Source organism: Phallusia mammillata, chromosome 3 (assembly GCF_965637545.1).
Source record: "Phallusia mammillata chromosome 3, kaPhaMamm4.hap1.1, whole genome shotgun sequence".
Taxonomy (NCBI): Eukaryota; Metazoa; Chordata; class Ascidiacea; order Phlebobranchia; family Ascidiidae; genus Phallusia; species Phallusia mammillata.
The window spans coordinates 20,253,397-20,271,397 of NC_137254.1; the positions used below are offsets into that span (position 1 = coordinate 20,253,397).

The window sequence follows — 18,001 nt, forward strand, 5'->3', positions numbered from 1 at the left end:
CTAGGAACAGTTCTCGCACCCCTTGGGGGTGCGTGCACCCCAGGTTAAGAACCCCTGCCTTAAGGGTATGTAAATTTTATATGAGAAAAAATACGCAACAAGTAGTTCAAAGGGCTTTTCCTTTTCTGTGTATTACAATTTACGATGCTTACAGGTTATAGGGGTGTGATATTGTGATTACAACTTGTCGGGGCAATTAAATGTCCAGGAGGTGGGTCCCTTGAGCAAATACAGCAACTACACAACAAACAAAGCGGCCATAGTGCATATTAAAAAAACAAAAAAAACGCTGAAACTGTGTGTTTATTACGTCAACAATCAACAAGTGATAATGAAAATGTAATATTGTGAAGTCACTATAGCAGGGGTGTTTGAACATATACATTGAGTGTACAAAATACAAATAAAGTAACACAGCACAGCAAAAAAGCTAAATTTATTCTATGTAGACCAGTGGTTCTCAGCTGTTGGTCCATAGACCACAAGTGGTCCGCGATAACTTTTAGGGAGGTCCACAGGACGTTAGTTATAATTGTTGAAAACTGGAAATAGTTGCAAATAATTATTGAATATTCAGTACGAAAAAAGCTTATTAAAGTTATTGGCCATTTATTGTGAGCTGTCAGTTATTTGATATCCCTCCTCGAAATTCTTTGTTGAAAGAGTATATTTCAAGCAAATATGCTTGTTGTGGATGCATTCTTTATCCTTACTCAACAATGGACTGCTCCACGGTATTCATTTAATTCAACTGGTGGTCCATGTCCTGAAATGAGTTGAGAACCATGGATATAGACTACTGGGACAAAAGGACTGTTATCAGCACATAAGACATTCTCAATCACAAAAATTGGTCAAACAGAGGCAACGTGTCAAACTTGCCTGTTGTGTCTGCTTCGGCCAAAACATTCCGCAAGCAAAGTCCGACCAAATCAAACTTTTGTAATGAGCCAAATATGTTTTACATTTTGGTAACGGTTTGTAAACTATCGCACCTGCACGGCCAATCAAATATGAACCACGTCAAAATTTGGAACAAAGGGATTTTGGAGTGTCCCAAACATGTTTTGCTTGCGATATCAAAACCTGATTTTTTCAAAATATTCACTAGCACGGGTATTTGGTTTCGGTCCTTTTTGACTGAATATTCGATACCGGCACACTTTTATGAGTTGGGTTCGGTGCAGCACAAATTTAAGCATTTCAACTTTATTTTTTGTGCTTATTTTGCTTTTCAACAATTCAATTACATAAAGGCGGGCATATTTTTCCCTGTTATGATCCTTGAATGTCATCAGTCTATTGCGCCATTTAGGCAAGTCATTTTTGTCGTTAACATTTTTATGAACGACCGTTTATGGCGTAGGGGATGCCCCCAAGCGAGCAACATGACTGGCGTGACCAAAAACAGTACAAGCTTGGCTTGGTGGAAAAACGGCGTTTGGAAAAGGAATGGCAGGACCATGTATCTTTCGACTGAGTGATGCAATGAGGGAATACGGCAAAATTCCCGCTTGAGTGCCTTTTGCGTCAAGTGGCCATTCTGGTGCAGTGGAAAAAGTCGGAATAGGAAATTGCGAAAAGCGTAGCGGCTGAAAAGCATGTTCACTGTTCCCGCGAATATCTGAGTGATTTTTTATTTGACTTTCAATCCACATTCTTTCCTGTGCTGCATTCTTTTTCGTTAGCTCCGAATTGCTCTTTTCAGGCATGAAACCATTCTTGTGCTTGTTTGATTGACCGAATTTATCTTCGGAAAAATCGTGTACATGTTTGCTCGAGATTTCTGGCATTTGACTTAAATTGAAATCCAAATTTGCTCCAAACTCTAAAACATAAATAAAGCATAATTAGTAACAAGGTTTTTTTTCTTCTATTTTGTGTTGCTTTAGCAAATTAACTGATAAATACTGTTTTTTAACTCCCACGTTATGTTGGCATGAATGGATCATAATATTGGAAAAATATTTGTAAGGAATGTTTACAATTTCATGAACAATAAAACATGAAAAACAAAAAACATGAAAAAGTACGGAACAAAAATATTTCAGGTTTAGTTGAATATTAAAACTGTAACAATTCCCTTGCAAACAAAACGTTTTAACCTACCAATGCAATAATTATCTTACGTGGTGGTAGTCTTGGTTGAAGATTGCAATGTTGCCATGGTAACAGCGAACTTTGGTAAGCGTTGTATCCGGCGAACTGGGACAGAAACATGGCGCACATCGATGGGTCGAATGGAAAGGGCCAAGTCTGACGTTGACGTTTGTCCTTCATGCGACGGTTTTGAAACCACACCTAGCAATTATGCAACATGTTTTTGTACATAGACACGCAATGATCCTTTGTTTTCAAAGTAACATCTACTAAAAAGTTTTTTACAACTTTTTGTCTAAAAAAAACAGTTTTGTCTCAAAAAAAAAACACTTGGAGAAACTGTGAATAGGCTATGTATATATTCTATTGCGAACTTTAGCTTTTTTGCAATGATAATAACAACAGATATTGTAAAAACTCTATTTAAGCAGTTTTATTTTTGGCTAAAAAAACAATCAAAAATAATAAGAATTTTTTATTTGAATGACTTTTGCAAAATTATTCTGCCGGTTATAGGATGATGTATTTGTTGCTACTTTTTTATTTTACCTTTATAGTTGACTCAGGCAAATGAAGTTCACTGGCAAGTTCACATCGTCGGGGACGCGAAACATAATTTTCCTTTTGAAACTCTTGTTCCAAGCAAGCAATTTGTTCTCGGGTGAAAGCGGTTCGATATCGACGCACCGAATTTGGATCAGAAATTTCCTGACAGAAAAATAGTTTTATCATTAAGTAAAATAAACAGATAGAAATTAAGTCGAAAAGATTTGTTTAGTGGTTTCCAAACTTTAACAGTTTTTTGAGAACTCGCGCTACAAGATAACAAAAGCACTTGTAATATTGTGCGCAAACAATCGCTTTTATTTGTTTCTTGTAGTAAAATAATATTGCATCGCTTAGCAAGAACTAATGCGCATTTCCATAAATTTACGTTCATTTTCAGTCGCTTATGTTCATCTTTTTCAGCAATAAGGCTAAATAACATTCCTTAAAACATGTCTTTTTTAACTTTTTAACAGATGGGACTGCGATGTTTATTGTAGCAATTATTCAACGACGTATTTTTTCAGTGAGTTTTATAAAATTAAGAGATAAAAATCACATTCACATAAAACTATATCAAATACATAGACTATCTATATGTGAAATAAACTACGTATGTATCAATTTTGTCCTGGTTTGAAACAAACGGATGTGCTATGTTACCACGCTAAAACATTCGGTTGCAGAGAAATTTGCGGTTGTAAATTTGAATATTTGACAACGTACATCGGACCACACAAAATGGCGAAAACTTTGATCAAAAATAATATATTAATAAATTAGTAAATGTTCATAAAATTAAGTTGCAAGAAAACTTACGTTTGATTGTTTGCTTGGCATGCTTTTTATATCCGTATTCTTAAGATCGTCTTTAGTTTTAATATCGACGTGCTTGTAAATCAAATCGAGTTCTGAAATTTTTTAACTTGAAATTATAAAAGTGAGGAATTCCCCACCATATTTTTACTTGCCATCTTTACTTTGCGAGAGTATGGTTTAATAGAACATAAGGACAAAATACAAAACAAAGAACATTTCAACGAATACATAATTAACATCAATACAATATTTTTATTTGGTGACTGGAGTATTACGGCGTAAATTCACTCACTAAAACACAACAAACTGCAAGAAACAAACACAAAACAAACCTTCGTCTGACGATTCCCTATTTTGTTCAGCTGTGAAACTGATGCGGGATTCCATATTTAAGATGAGTTTTGACCCTAAAACCTAAACATTTGCACATTGTAAGCTATATAAGGTAACAACGTCCCCTCGCTCCCAAAAACGATAAGTCAAATATCATTTTATAGGGAAAACTGAACAAAATTTCTGCATGTGTATAGGTCTTACGTAAAGTTGAGACATCTAAACGTAACCTACACACGTAAGTCCTAAAAAGCAACGTCATTGACACCCAATAGTCAGTGTATGGTGCGCGGAGTATCTTACAAACGGCACCAATAGCTGAATCTGTAAAAAGATTAATTTGGCCGTTAATAAATCGTACACTAGTCTGCTAGGCGCCGCGATACCCTGGAAATGTAAGGCAATGTTAAAACTTAATATTCGCTGTAAAACGTGTCATTTGTACTCAGTTCTTGTAAAAGTATTTGTTATGTATGAAATGCTTCCAGTGACGGCGATGACAGTCGACTTCGGGCTGTCATAAACATTTTATGATCACTTGTGCCTCCCCGTGTCGACATGCGGCAGTAAGAAATGAAAATCAATCATTGTGTTACAAATGAATTGCGATTTCTAAGGAAATTGAAACATTAAAACTAGCCGTAAATTTCATGTCGCGACTTCGGGGCGCCGATAGCATTAGCTGAAAGGATCCGACGACCATAACTATACTCATAATTTAGCAGCGAGGATTCCACTGTGTTTGCATATATAAGGAGAGCGGACTGCTATATTTTCCTCGTGTTATGAGCCTGTTTTGTAACGTTCTTTCGCTTTGTCAAAAACTAGCTGACGGCAGTATGAAGGCAAACGCATACATGACCATAATATCTAGATTCTATATCCTGCCTCCTTCAGTTTTTTTTGGTCAATAGTATCCGCTGGCAATATTTTACCTTCAGCTGCATTTGGTTTTTATGAAATATTTTTTAGCGGAACTCTAACTCAGTTTGAACACATTTATACATGTAAATTTATCTCAATGTGAGGAAACTTTTTTTTAGAATGTGCTTTCGTACAATTTTGTTTGATGGAAAAAGATGATTTTTCCGCTTTAACAATGAAATCAGGAACATCTGTCGCATTGAGTCTTATCAAACCTTTTTTCGATGGCCTCATGATACACGTCACTAATGGAACATTGTCAGTCTTTATCTAATCGCTTCCTTTTAAACTGGCCTCATAATACCACTTCAAAGCACTTTCGATTGTCTGTGCTTTGCAACATAAATGCTTTAAATAAAACAACTTAGATTATTTTTGAAGTATTTTATTTTTTCAGATTTCACTGTTTTCGAACTAAAACCTAATAACGTTGTTGTTGTCTGTTGCGTGTAAAATGCTCGTATCGTAAAGGAAAACCTTTTCAAACGATAATTGGGGGTAACTGCTACTTAATAAAAGTCCAAACAGAAACAAGAGCGAAAACTTAAAATATGTTCCTTTTATAATTGTTAGATATAGGCATTGCATTTGTTGGCTTTGTTGAAATTTGTTAAAGCGGACTCACAATTTAACCTTCAGGGTGCGTGCCCTTGGTTTGCTACTGAAATGTAGTATGCTATCGTTTTTAAAAATACGTTTATTGTTTATTTTAAGAAGACCTAAAACAATGATCATGTAAAAATATTTTTCGCCCCCGCAGCCATTTTACAAATATCAGATGCATATTTAAGTCTGGTTGCATAAATAAATAATGTACCTCGATGTTTTTCTCCTAATCCGGAGTACAATATGCGTGAGAATACGTTTCGATGAATCTTGTTAATTTCCTGTGATGGCCATAGTCACATGTGTGGTGTGGTTTATGTAGATTAAATTGTTGCTTAAAAACTGTTTATGATTTAGCGACAGCGACGTCAGCGTGCAACAAAAGCGATAGAGCATTACGCCAACTATAAAAACCTATTATAGTGCACCTCTTTAGCTGATGCATGCCATAATTATACTTGTTGCAGGCATTAAGTGTTTCACAGGGCAGAAGAAAAACTGCGATTTAAGTGCAGCTCTTTGTTACGTAACAACAACGCGTGGTGTGCAGAGGAGAACCCAGTTGGATTACATTTCAACAGCATGTGGAAATCCATTTTTACTTTTGGATTTGTAGTCGGTGTTTGCCACGGGCAAAAGTATGAAGATTTAGATGTTGCTGTCAGTAAAACGAATTTTTTACCAGTTAAATTTTCAGGTATTTTCAATTATTTCGCGGGTTTTGCTTTATCTGCTTCGACTTATTAAATATGTACGTATTTGCAGAGCAACCGTCCGGTAAAATTTGCTTTTCGCAAAGAGAAGTAGCCATCCGAAACCGAAGCCAAGAACTGGAATGTTGCCGTTTGTACCATGAAACATTTTCGGCTTATTGGTATTTGGGTGGAATGTATCTTACAGAATATTTGCAAACTATGAGCGTATGGAATTGTCCCCAGTTTTCTAACGATTGCGAGAATAAGACATTTGCTTTCACAGAATTCTCTGTCAAAGTGTATCAACGTGCATGCAACTACAACTCTTTCGTTGAAGATTGTTATAACGAAGTTAATGCTTTCGTGCACCCGATAGGACAAACACTAACAAACAACGTCACAATTGAATTATGGAACAATGTTTCAGCTAATCTAGCTCGGAGGAAAATAGAAACATCCAGCATTTCACCTTGTGTGCAAGTAGCTCTATATGATCAAAGTGAAAAGTTTGGCCAATATCTGGAGGTTGTAACATATATGTTGCCGTTTTGTGGGATTGTTTGGTGCGGCATTGGAGGCGCTAACGGATCGCAATTAGGCCTTTCTTATTGGAATTGCATGGACTACAGGTAAAAAACAATTTAGTTTTCAATAAAGCACAAATAAGGTAAACATAGACTACTGCAGATTGTTGTTTAGGCTGGATCACTGTTTTTCTGACGTTGCATGTTAAAGATTCTATAAAAAGCGTGTTTGAAATCTAACCGAAAGTTATAGTCATGATAAATATACAGTTCCATTAGTGTAGAATATTGATAAAGATTGTGTAGTAAAACATAGCATAGCACTTTTTTAATTAACATACATAATGTTTAAAACGATTTGTATTTTCTCTAGTTGTCAAATGTCAGTGATTGCTTGCATCATTTTTACCAGCATCTTGGCATTAGTCACAACAGCTTTGAATGCATGTGTGATCGCTGTATTCTACTTCAACAAAACTTTGCTCAATAGTCAAGGTTTCTACAAGTTATCGCTGGCCATTGCTGATTTACTGGTTGGGATGATCGTTTTGCCATCATTCGGATACGTAATTCACACTATAGCCACACACAAGTATCAGACAGAAACGTTTTCTTCGTACGAGGTTGGAAACGTAACATACGAAATACCAGCGGGTCACTTTTCCGATATTGAATTTGGTGCATTTGGCAAGTTTATTGGATTTGTCACATCGCTTTCTCTTTGTGTATCAATTAATAGCCTCATGCTGGCCAGCGTGGACAGGCTAAGCGTTGTGCGCAGCCCCTTGAAGTACAATGCCGATGTTGCAAGAGAGCAAGCTTGGAAAATAGTTTTGCTACTGTGGGTGCTGGCGGCCATATTTTCATTACTCCCACTTTATGTGCCCACTCTGCGTTACAGCATGATTTCTTCAGTTTTGTTTGGGTCTGCCGGCCAGCATGCACTCTATCTGTACCTGTGTACATTTTTGGTGCCGTTTTTAGTCACATGGGGTCTTACTATAGCAACTTGTTGTTACACATTTGCTCACGCAAGAGATCGAAATGCAAGCGAATTTAGCATGGAAATTAATCTTACAAAAACATTAATGATAATGGTTGGGGTATTTACAATCAGTTTAACACCTACAATTTTTTCAGTCATAGGATCGTTATTCCTTAATGGAATCTATTATTATCGACCGGAAGAGCTTAACCGGCCATTAGCCGCTACATACGTGTCGTTCGAGTTCGTTTCTATATTAATGTTGGTATCCAATAGCTCATGGAACTTTTTCGTATACAATGCTCGGAATCAAAGTTTCCGAACCGGCTCGCGTACAATTGTGACATCACTGTTTGACGTACGTGCCCTTATGACGAAAACAAGAAGGACAACTAGCGGAACAGCAGCCACGACCTCTGCAACTACAGTTCCATGATAGCCTACAAGTGTTTAATGAAAATCGGTTTTTTGTTTATCGTCCATTGTGCTTACTATTTATGTCGACGACTTAAGTTTAAATCATTTTTTATTGCACAATTTATTTCTGCCGCAGTTGTCATACCGATTCAGTCGTTAAAATTAACAACAAATATTATTAACATCGAAATTCGATTTATTTTCGGGAATTTTACAAGCCATATAATTTGCGTTTTTCATTAAAATAGGCTGTAAATGTAAATTATGGTGTTTGTAGGGGTTTTCGAAGATCAGGAGTCGCAGACTTCGGCATGACAAGTCGTTTAATGAAGTTTCTTATTTTCTGTTTGAGGTTCGACTCGAACCTACTGAGTCGTCGCAACGTAAAAATGCTTATATTAGTTCAAAATTCATTTTTAAGGTTGACTTTCTGACTCAGCAAATTTCTGACTAGCAATTATTGCCACAGGAAAAGCCTATGCTCCGTTACGCCACCTTTTGGAAATTAGCAGGCCTGACCTGTGAGTTATTGTGTTCGTAGCTCTACCTGAGTTTCCGTTTAAATAAAATGGGCTTGACCACAAGAGTGAGACAAAGAGCAAAATAGGGAATTTCTTCACTTTTAATGCCGAATGAAATTAACAGAAGAAATGCCGTGCTGTTATCAGTTCCACTAGGGAAGATTTTGTTTTGTTTAATCTGTGTTTTGTGTATAGTGATTCTCAGGCCTATTCGTGTGCGACGCACTTAAGTTGTTTGACAGCACTCGCGACGCACTAAGTATAAATCTTTAGAAATATTTTCTCAACATATATCGGCTTAGTAAACCTACGTAAAACAAAACTGTAACAGAAACAATTTGTGAGACTTCCACGCGCATATTTTATAATGATTTCATTACGAGCTGTGTTGACAGATTAACGTTACTTTTATTTGTGGCGTGACAATTATCTGTCCGATGCATGAAACTTGTTTTAAATTCGGGTCAATCGCAACGTTTGGTCATTTCGGTCTAGTCATTTTCATGAAAACTAGATTTTTGAAAAATTTTCACTGCTACACAAAAGGAATAGTAAAATAGTATATTTGGGTCACGTCAAAAAGTTTGGAAACGACGGTGTTTTTCGAAAAATAAGAACAATTTAGCACAATAAGATCTTGTGACTCCTAAAATTGGGCTGTAAATTGGAAACAGTATCTCTTTGAGGCATAGCAACACACCACGACTTTACAGGCCGTTTTATTTGTGCAACTGGATGACACAATGTATTTGGCAGCACAAATTCATATTTTGATGTGGAAAGTATACAAACACTTTGCGCAAAATACTCCTAACAATTTATATTAAATCTCTTTCTTGTAATTTTGCATTATGCTGCAGATAATATAACCATGTATTTACAGTTACTGGTAAGGTAAGGACACACAAAAAAACATAACTTATGCCCTTTTCATTCCACAATTTTGACTAAGAATAGCAGTTACTGCGAAACTGAAATCAACATAATAAGGCATTGTAAAATAAAGGAGTGTAATAAGAGAGGTGCAAATGTTGCGCAGATAGCCAGTAAGTTGAATTATGTCTATGTTTTTGGCACTGCGAAAAACCATACAGAAAAGGCAATAGTTAATGAATAGAAACGAAACTGTTGTGTCATGCGCGCAGTTGTTGTTTTAAACAATATTTTAAAAACAACAACAATATCCTTATTTAAAACAACTCACTATTATGTAGGAAAAAATCGAGATAACCAAGACTAATTCCCCATGTTTAAATATGTCTCAAATGGTGCATAATATTTGCTTGCATGCTTTGCTAATATCACTTACATACTGGGAAATACTAACTGATTCCCAAAGTTTTAATATGTTACAAATGGTGCATAAAATTAGCTTGCATGTTTTTTACTTAAATATCACTGTTTTGCTAATAGGCCGTGGCCCAACACCAACACCACTAAACAGAATTCACCATCAAATACTAAGAGAAGAGCGACGTTGTATTGCACATGTGATTACGTAAGAGGTCCAGACGTCACATGTGCAACGTCAGCTTTGCTGCTTACGTTTCTGTTGAATTTTGTCAACGAGAAATTTATATCTGGTCATGCATTCCTCCTGCAATAAAAATCCCATTCGATAAACAACGAACGGTGCTGTGGTAATAAACATTTCATGTATGAGTTTCCTGATTATTTTCGGAATAGAAATCCCTTTTTGGTCTTAAAGCAAAATTATTTGTGAAAACAAAATGCTTTCTGACCCTAGATTAGCAACATCGCGAATATTAACATAAACCGCACCGTTGATTCGGTTTCTCCCGTTTAGTCCATATTTTAGTGGCACATTGCGAGTATGACAGGGATATAGCTTAGTTAGCAGATTGTCACCCACCCAATGTGGGTTAAAATCTAACAACAAGCTAGTTTTTTGTAGGACCCTTGCCTCACGAAACCACTTGGTTAAACGTATGTGTCGTGATTTTTACACGACGGGAATGTTTCAGTGACTTAAATCAGGTACGGAAAAAGTTAACCAGAACAGAAAAATGCTAACTTAAAAAAAGTTCATCGGGCATTACGTATTTTCCCATTGTCTGCAAAAAGAAAAGACACTTTAAAATTCACTTCATTGCTTTAAAAGGAGCCCTCTCGTTATGGTGGGCGAAAGGTCAGCAAAATACAAGTTCTTGAAAAAACAACTAGTACTTTGTTTAGCATCACACCAGTTGATTGACAAACTTGTTAAACGAGTCGAAGGGCGCCAAAAGGATGGAAAATGTGAAAAACCAACCTTCGTTTTGTTGGGAACAGTGGCAGCGATTTTCTCCCATCTTTCAGGAGTTGACTTGGGAATTTGTGAGAGCGCAATTTCAAGTAACTTCTGTTGGCTTTGGTCCCAAACACTTGATTCATCTGCATTCGTGACACAAAGTTTAAACTTAGATTTTTTTAGAAGTTGTTCTCGTATACTCGTATAATTTCCAACATATAAATTTCCCATAGATTTGAACATCACTATTTAGATGGTACAGATAATATTAAGGTTTAGGTTGCACTGGCACCCAAGTTAAGAAACACCAGTTTTTATCAGACCGAAAAATAAAAGATAATTTTTGTAAAATGCCTAAAATAAGAAATAAATAACGCATTTTGGAACAATGTCTATCTACCCGTGGTTATACCAGCGTCGGCGCCAATTTCTTCTGAATTTTCATTTTGGCCTGAAATCAAAATATATAGTAATGTGTTTTTATCTATTAAGAAAAAATCAATAAAACAAAACCATGAAAGAACAACACAATTCTGAGGTATCTTTTGGACAGATAAAAGACAAAAGCTGATGTGAGAAGGCAAACTACAAAGTTAACACATATTCTTTTTCTTCATTATATTTACCATCATCACTGCGGGTTGTTATGATATTATCTGGAATTTCAACTTTAGGTTTGTTGCGCGGTGTCACTTGAGGTGCAGTAGATGCTGAGTACTTCACCTTGGTTCCTGTATTAGAAAACATAATAGATAAGAAAAGGGGGATTGAATATTTACATCAACACACTCATACTTTGATAAGCAAAGCTTTACTTTTTTCTTTATTCAACCTTATTCCAATAGAGTTGAAAACAATGAAATAATGAATTTTCGGGCGCACAAACACGCAACACGACTGGTGATAACGAGGGTTGTTACTATGGGGCGAGATAGACGTATACCAGGTTTTTTTTAAGGTTTGGTTTGGGTGACCGCTAAGTAGTTTTAAGAGACCGCAAGTGTTTCATTTAAATACCAAAAAATAGCCATATTTGCTTAAATAGCCATTTTGGGAAACCGCTGGAGAAATTTGCACGTGCTCAACTAGACGTTTTTTATCAACTAGACGCGGTATAAAATCTAAAATATTTTGTCAGGATCCCGGGAATGAAAAAATCAGGGAAATAGAGGAACCCTGATTGGCGAGTTAGTATTGTGAGCAAGCCGATTACAACAAAAAAAGTCTAGTTTGTTTATCGTACACTGTACTACATGCAATCAGTGTTATTTATCCTGATGAAGGCGACCTGTATAGGCCGTCAAAACATAGGAATAAAAATACAATTGCCAGAAGAGCTCTATAAACTGGATATTATGCCTGGCAGCAATAACCAAGAAAAGTTTAATCATGGCACAAAAATTTAATTTGAATAGACTTTTCATTGAAAATAGTGTACGCAGTTCAGAATTTCATAGCATGTCGGATAGGCACTTTTTATACGTTTAAAATTATCTGCACCCAAGCTTCTTCACTGGGTCTGCAACTGTATATTTATAACACAAGCCCAAGATTTGTTTATAGCTAACAAGAAGTTTAGCCCAACTACAATATGTCTGACATAGCTTACCCACGGATTCTTTCGCTTGTGAAGCTTTTGCTGTGACTTCCTGGATAGTTCTCCCCATTTCAGATGCAATTTTCTGCCAACGCTCAGTTGTTCCCCGAGGATATTTTGTTGTCAGTTTGATTAACTCCGCCTGATCTTCATCATCCCACTGCTTGTCTTTTGTTTTTTTCTGCAGCAAACCATAGTTTTTACTTTTAAACTCGAGTAGTAACACCAATTACAGTAAGCAAGGCTCATTAAAGGCAATACACTGAAACAAGCCGGTCTCCCAAGCATTCACATATGGCAAGGCGTAGGTTAGAACAATCTAGCTTGCTATGGGATTCAACTCTATAACAGGAGTCTTTCGGGAACTCAGAGTAGTAACACAGTATTATTAGTTTTTAAACTAAAGTACAACCAATAGAATCCCTTATTGTTCTTGCCAATGGGTAGTTTCACATTGCTTTACATTTAACATGTTGTAACTTGTAAGGATGAAAAATGGTTGTTTAATTTGAAAACTGACAATCCTCAAAAGTTTGCTTTCCTTTTTTTGCCAAAGTATATGCACAACTTCATATTAATGAAATCCTCATGTGACATGGTAGCTAAGTGGACAACACCCACTTAATAACCTTTTAAGTGCTTTCAATAAAACACAGTTCATAGTTTTGTTCAAAAACACATCAACATAATAAATGGTTGGTGTCTATATTTTAAATCAAATCCCAGATGCTTTAGCATAAAAATACTTTCTAAAAATCTTTACTTTTTTCTGATTGAAATCATTTCCCATTTCATCATACATTGCTTCCAATTCCTCTATAGACGATGTGTTTTCAAAAACAGATGGTTTTGAAGGAGCACTTTCAGCAGCCTAAAAATGGTTATAAATGCTAATAAAACCATCTTTGACTTGGTACTACAAAATGATTTGAAAAAAAAGATAATTTAAAGCAGTAGTGATAGCTGCTGAGCATGGTATGAAACAATACAATACCAGTTTCTTGGCAAGTAACATTTCCTCTCGTTTTTGTTTAGTCCTCTCCTGTTTGACTCGTTTTGCTTCCGTTCGTTTTTCAAGTTGCTCCTGGATACGCTTGTTTGCAAGCTCTTCTTCCCTGAACAAAATGTAAACAGTATCTAACTTTTAGAAAAGAATGTAATTAAATAAACATTCTTCAGTCATAGGAAAAGAGCATGTCTACAAAATGTAATGCAAAAATATAAGCATTTAATGAAATTAACAAACAGAAAATGTGGCCAGAATAAACACTACAGTAGCTTTTGCAATATATAAACTGGCGCCTCATTTTGCAAATAATATATTATTCAATCACAGCATGAAAATACTAATGTTTAAAAAATTGTTTTACACTATAACTCAAAAAAAGTGTACAAGAAAACTTATCACCGGGAGAAAGACAATAATGCTGCTTTTGGCTGTTATTATAAAGTACAACTTGAGATGAGCAGGTAAAATAACACTTTATCACTCAGTGATAACTGGTTTTCATTGCTCAACATAGCTTTAACAGAAGGATTTGTAAACAATTTGTTAGAGGCAATTTAGGAGGCACCTATCAATTCTCCCTATTATGTAAGTAGATGTTGAGTACTAAAACAATTTGAAGCAGCTGTTTTTTTGGTTTATTTGTAAAAACAATATTTACAGTTTTTGTTCCTCCTCCATTTCAGCAATCATTTTCTTCTGTTCTTTGTGTTGTTGAATTGCATCAGGAACCGCCACAACAAATGCATAAAACTTGCGCACTAGCAGGATTGGCAGCAGGTCAATCAACTTTGGCTTTTGAACAAACTGTTGTCTAAAAAATAACAAAACAAAAATAAATATTTTTTAGATCTTTTGGCAGCAGTAGGGTATTCCTAGGTATGTCAATGTTTGGTTTATTTATCTCTTTTGCAGTTGTCAACATGGCCCATCTGGGCTCTAAAAAAATATTTCATAGATGTTTAAATCAAATTAAAAAAAACTGACTGGCAAAGCGAATGGCAAACAATTAATTAAAACCTTTTAAAAATCAAAGTGACTTTCTGTGTTACTCAGCTGTTTAATTTTAAAAATATTGTTTTCTTTATCAGAATATATATTTTTTTACAGCTAACATAAATCTGCAGCAAAAAATCGTACGTCAGTTCTTCAATTGTTTCATTGTCAACATCTTTTCCACCAACTTTCTTTTTTTGTCTCTTTTGCTGTTTTTGAAGCTTGGGCATCATTTCCTCCTGTTTAGATGCAAAGTATTATAGTCATGTAATTCTTATATATTATACAGATGCTATCAGCCAACTTACACAAAATTTGAGAAAACAATTTGTTCGGTTTGTGCCACTACTTGGTTTTATAGATTATCAGTGTTTATATTGCTACTTGGGTTTTCTGGCAGAAATTGTAACTATTTTAAAATTTATTTCGGACATAAATATCCTAGGTAAAACACTGCATTTTTGAAATTAACGTAATTATTACTGCTTATGACCACAATAAATGCCTGAAGAAATCCCAATTCTCAGTTATTTATTTTCATGTTCTTCGCTGGTTAGTGCAAAAATATAATAAGGTTTATAAAAGGGGGTTATAAAAACAAATAGTTACACAATATTATTACCCTCAACAATTAAAACCGTTGCTTACAGAAACAATTACATTGTTTATTAAGTTAATAGCACTGAAATTTGATGTCCTACAGTTAGTGAACAGCAGATTTTTGGATCCAGTTTTGCACATAGGAAATGAAAAAAGTATGACATACCACAGTAAGTTTTCTCTCCAAAAATGAACCCCAAATAAAAAGAAAGTGCCCAACAGTAAATATTATTGAAATAATGATTGAAACTTCCAACATGCTCATCTTTCTTATTTGCCTGCAAGAATAAATAAATAAAATTTTATAAAACTATATTATGGAAATCTCAGACTGTTAATTTGCTCTTACCTTGGAACATACAAATATGCAGAAGGCAGGCCATTAACCAACACATTATCATATATTTCACGTTTTTCTTTTGACTTTAAGACCTAAAAATGCAAAGGAAGAATTAGTTAATGTTGAAATACTGTGACAATATTATTGTAAGCATTTTTTTTATGAGAAGTTTTTGATTTGAAATCTACATTAAACTATTATATACGGTTAGGTTTCCCTTCAGAAGCCCAAAATCTACCCAATAATAAATTTTCTGCAGCAACCCTTACCTCATAAATAGCAACCAACACACGGAAACCCTCTTCTGCACCCTCAGTTTTGTTTTTGTCAGGATGCATAGTGAGAGATAACTTTCTGTAGGAACGTCGAATTTCGGCAGACGTTGCATCCTAAAACGTAGTAAAACATGTTGTAAATTAAACAAGGAAAAGCTTTGGCCTGGAGATATAGCGATAACAAAGTATGTCCATGCAAACTCTATGTTGGGCAATGATATGTGGCCTCACTACTGGTTTAAAAACTATCCAGTTTTAAAAAACCTTAAACAACAATTTTCAGGATGTGTAAAATATCACAAAGCTAATGTACATGTGTGCATGCTTGGACACACTGACATTAAATGTCAAACAAAAAATGCAGGCAATTCAGATAATATTAGTCAATAAACCGTGACATAAACTTTTTTTGCAGGACAAAACCCAATGGTATTTACCTGTGTCAAACTGAGATATTCATAAAAGTTTAGGTTAGTCTCATCAACCAAGTCAAAAACTTCCACCTGATCTTGTGTAAAACCCCATTGTGCAACATTTGGTTTAATTAAACCACACAATGAAATAACAAATAACAGTAGTACAGGTGTCTTCATTCTGCCCATAACTTATCAAACACATAAAAGATATATTTGTTAAATATGTAATGTACCTATAAAATGGAAAGCAATGGTATTTTCTACTTACTGTGAAAAAAAACTGACATATTTAATAGTGATGGGACGATACCAGGTTTTGAAGCGAGTATCAATACCAAGTACGAGTACCACAAGTATATACCTTCGATACCGAGTACTTAAGCATAGTGTTGTACTTAGTTGTATATCACTGGCTAATTTATCTGCCATGGTTGGGGTACAGGCGTGCGCACACACACATGCAGAAAAAAGTAATCTCCATATGATAGCGAAAAAAAATATGTAACCTGGCGGAAGTTTTTTCCATTTTTATGCTGTCCGAAGCAAATATTGACATAAAGTTGCCCGTATTCTTATGGTGTAAATCAGGGGTGTCCAACACGTGGCACGCGTGCCAAAAGTGGCACGCAGAGCATTTGAAAATGACACTCAAGCTTTTGCACATTCAGGTGGTAAACAGCAGGATTTGTCAGGCAATTAATTTTTTTCTATTAGTTCTTCTTGGCCTTTATTCTAAATTTAGTAAAGATATCAGTATCAAGGTTACACAAACCCACTAATTAAATTGGTCGTTTTTTGAGCCCCGTTGCAAACTATTTGTATCTTGTGTCGCATAAACGGAATGAAAGGTTTCTGGAGTATCATAAACAAGTTTACTCGCATTGGACGACATCTTTTTCCAATTAATTAAAAGGGTTTTACATATTGGCAAAATTTTGGCACGCGAGCATTTTTTCAAAACCAAAATTGGCACGGCGGTGTTTTGGAGTTGGACACCCCTGGTGTAAATGGACCTTCGGTACTCGCACGTTGGTATCGAAAACTGAGACAAAAAATTTCGATACCGAGTACGAGTATCGATACCACTGAAATCGTTCGATACCATCGATACCGAGTACCGGGTACCCGTCCCATCACTAATATTTAAGTAGCTACATACACTTTTCTATCAGTTTTAGGTGTAAACATTACAGGCAAAAATATGTAGAGTAGAGAGCTAAATATAACACTGGTAAATGATGATGCCAAGCCATTAGGTACCCATACTTTTCAGAAATGATTTAATACATTTTTTGATAATGAAGTTGAGTTTATTGGACTTCAAAAAATAAAAAATAAAGTGCCAGAATCACACATTGTGCTAGAATAATTATCAAGAAAGGTTAAGACATTATGGAACACAAATAGTAAAAGCCACAATCAGTGCACATTGCAGGGTAAAATGCAGACAACCAGGAGTTTAACAAAAAAAAACAATGTGGTACTGGATGGACTACTGGTACCACTTTCACTTGATGCTTTTTCGACACCTTTTGACAGACCAGCGGTTTGAACAGGCATCTCAATGATATCATGCGACGGAACGTTAAAGCACCATTGCGTAGGACAGAAAACTGCCACACGTTGAATAAATAGTATACCACCACATAACTTGTACCTGTATTACATTAACCACGCCGCCTCCCGAATACGACCCGCAAGCCGCAAGTTTTTTTTAACAATATATTAAAAAAGTTTTAACATGCATCCGCGGGCAAAACACTACATTGCCAACCTTGTGCACAATAAAGAGATGTATTCCCCATGAAACCGCGTTCAAATTTCCAAACATAATTTTTTCTGACTTTGTTTTGATGAGTTCCATTGACTTCTGTCTGTTTTGTCAAAGTATTAATTATCTATCAACATGAAAAAATCCCCGACGTGTAGTGATGCGTATAATAATTTTATTTTCGATTAGGTTTGGTCGTCGATTTGCAGTACATAGCTTCTTAATAAAGCGACGTACTTTAGGTCAGTGCTCCGCAACCTTTTTTACGCACGTCGCACC

The 18,001-nt window shown here is 35.6% G+C and overlaps 3 protein-coding genes across 4 annotated transcripts; 1 reads left to right on the forward strand and 2 right to left on the reverse strand.

The window, feature by feature from the left end:
• Positions 1-458: 458 nt before the first annotated feature.
• On the reverse strand, positions 459-2,297 carry LOC145218847 (uncharacterized). Its single transcript, XM_080086248.1, has 2 exons — positions 2,130-2,297; positions 459-1,828 (listed from the first exon to the last, which is right to left on the reverse strand). The coding sequence occupies exons 1-2, from the start codon at positions 2,278-2,280 to the stop codon at positions 1,356-1,358; spliced, it is 624 nt and encodes a 207-aa protein (XP_079942374.1). The 5' UTR covers positions 2,281-2,297; the 3' UTR covers positions 459-1,355.
• Positions 2,298-5,808: 3,511 nt separating this feature from the next.
• Positions 5,809-8,164, forward strand: LOC145218449 (uncharacterized). Its single transcript, XM_080085843.1, has 3 exons — positions 5,809-6,025; positions 6,094-6,652; positions 6,921-8,164. Exons 1-3 carry the CDS (start codon positions 5,911-5,913, stop codon positions 7,966-7,968), a joined length of 1,722 nt encoding a protein of 573 aa, XP_079941969.1. The 5' UTR covers positions 5,809-5,910; the 3' UTR covers positions 7,969-8,164.
• A 1,009-nt stretch (positions 8,165-9,173) lies between these two features.
• LOC145218751 (dnaJ homolog subfamily C member 1-like) lies at positions 9,174-16,199 on the reverse strand. 2 transcript variants are annotated; one of them, XM_080086160.1, is made up of 13 exons: positions 15,973-16,199; positions 15,530-15,649; positions 15,270-15,352; positions 15,087-15,198; positions 14,465-14,559; positions 13,986-14,138; positions 13,313-13,433; positions 13,082-13,189; positions 12,331-12,499; positions 11,348-11,452; positions 11,134-11,172; positions 10,743-10,864; positions 9,174-10,067 (listed from the first exon to the last, which is right to left on the reverse strand). In XM_080086160.1, the coding sequence occupies exons 1-13, from the start codon at positions 16,135-16,137 to the stop codon at positions 9,999-10,001; spliced, it is 1,461 nt and encodes a 486-aa protein (XP_079942286.1). In that variant the 5' UTR covers positions 16,138-16,199; the 3' UTR covers positions 9,174-9,998. The 2 variants fall into 2 exon arrangements, with proteins under 2 accessions (XP_079942286.1, XP_079942285.1); XM_080086159.1 differs by having other exon boundaries at positions 11,122-11,172; positions 15,973-16,198.
• Between the last annotated feature and the right edge of the window lie 1,802 nt (positions 16,200-18,001).

What these genes read in the sequence shown, in the direction of transcription:
- LOC145218847 (XM_080086248.1), bottom strand. Translation starts at nt 2,280, where the DNA reads ATGAAGGACAAACGTCAACGTCAGACTTGGCCCTTTCCATTCGACCCA. An exon ending in TCAACCAAGACTACCACCAC is followed by an intron (nt 1,829 to 2,129) that starts GTAAGATAATTA and finishes TTTATGTTTTAG; the next exon opens with AGTTTGGAGCAAATTTGGAT.
- LOC145218449 (XM_080085843.1), top strand. Translation starts at nt 5,911, where the DNA reads ATGTGGAAATCCATTTTTACTTTTGGATTTGTAGTCGGTGTTTGCCAC. An exon ending in TTTACCAGTTAAATTTTCAG is followed by an intron (nt 6,026 to 6,093) that starts GTATTTTCAATT and finishes ACGTATTTGCAG; the next exon opens with AGCAACCGTCCGGTAAAATT. An exon ending in TGGAATTGCATGGACTACAG is followed by an intron (nt 6,653 to 6,920) that starts GTAAAAAACAAT and finishes TATTTTCTCTAG; the next exon opens with TTGTCAAATGTCAGTGATTG.
- LOC145218751 (XM_080086159.1), bottom strand. Translation starts at nt 16,137, where the DNA reads ATGGGCAGAATGAAGACACCTGTACTACTGTTATTTGTTATTTCATTG. An exon ending in TGTTGGTTGCTATTTATGAG is followed by an intron (nt 15,353 to 15,529) that starts GTAAGGGTTGCT and finishes TTGCATTTTTAG; the next exon opens with GTCTTAAAGTCAAAAGAAAA. An exon ending in AACAACCCGCAGTGATGATG is followed by an intron (nt 11,173 to 11,347) that starts GTAAATATAATG and finishes TTTTGATTTCAG; the next exon opens with GCCAAAATGAAAATTCAGAA.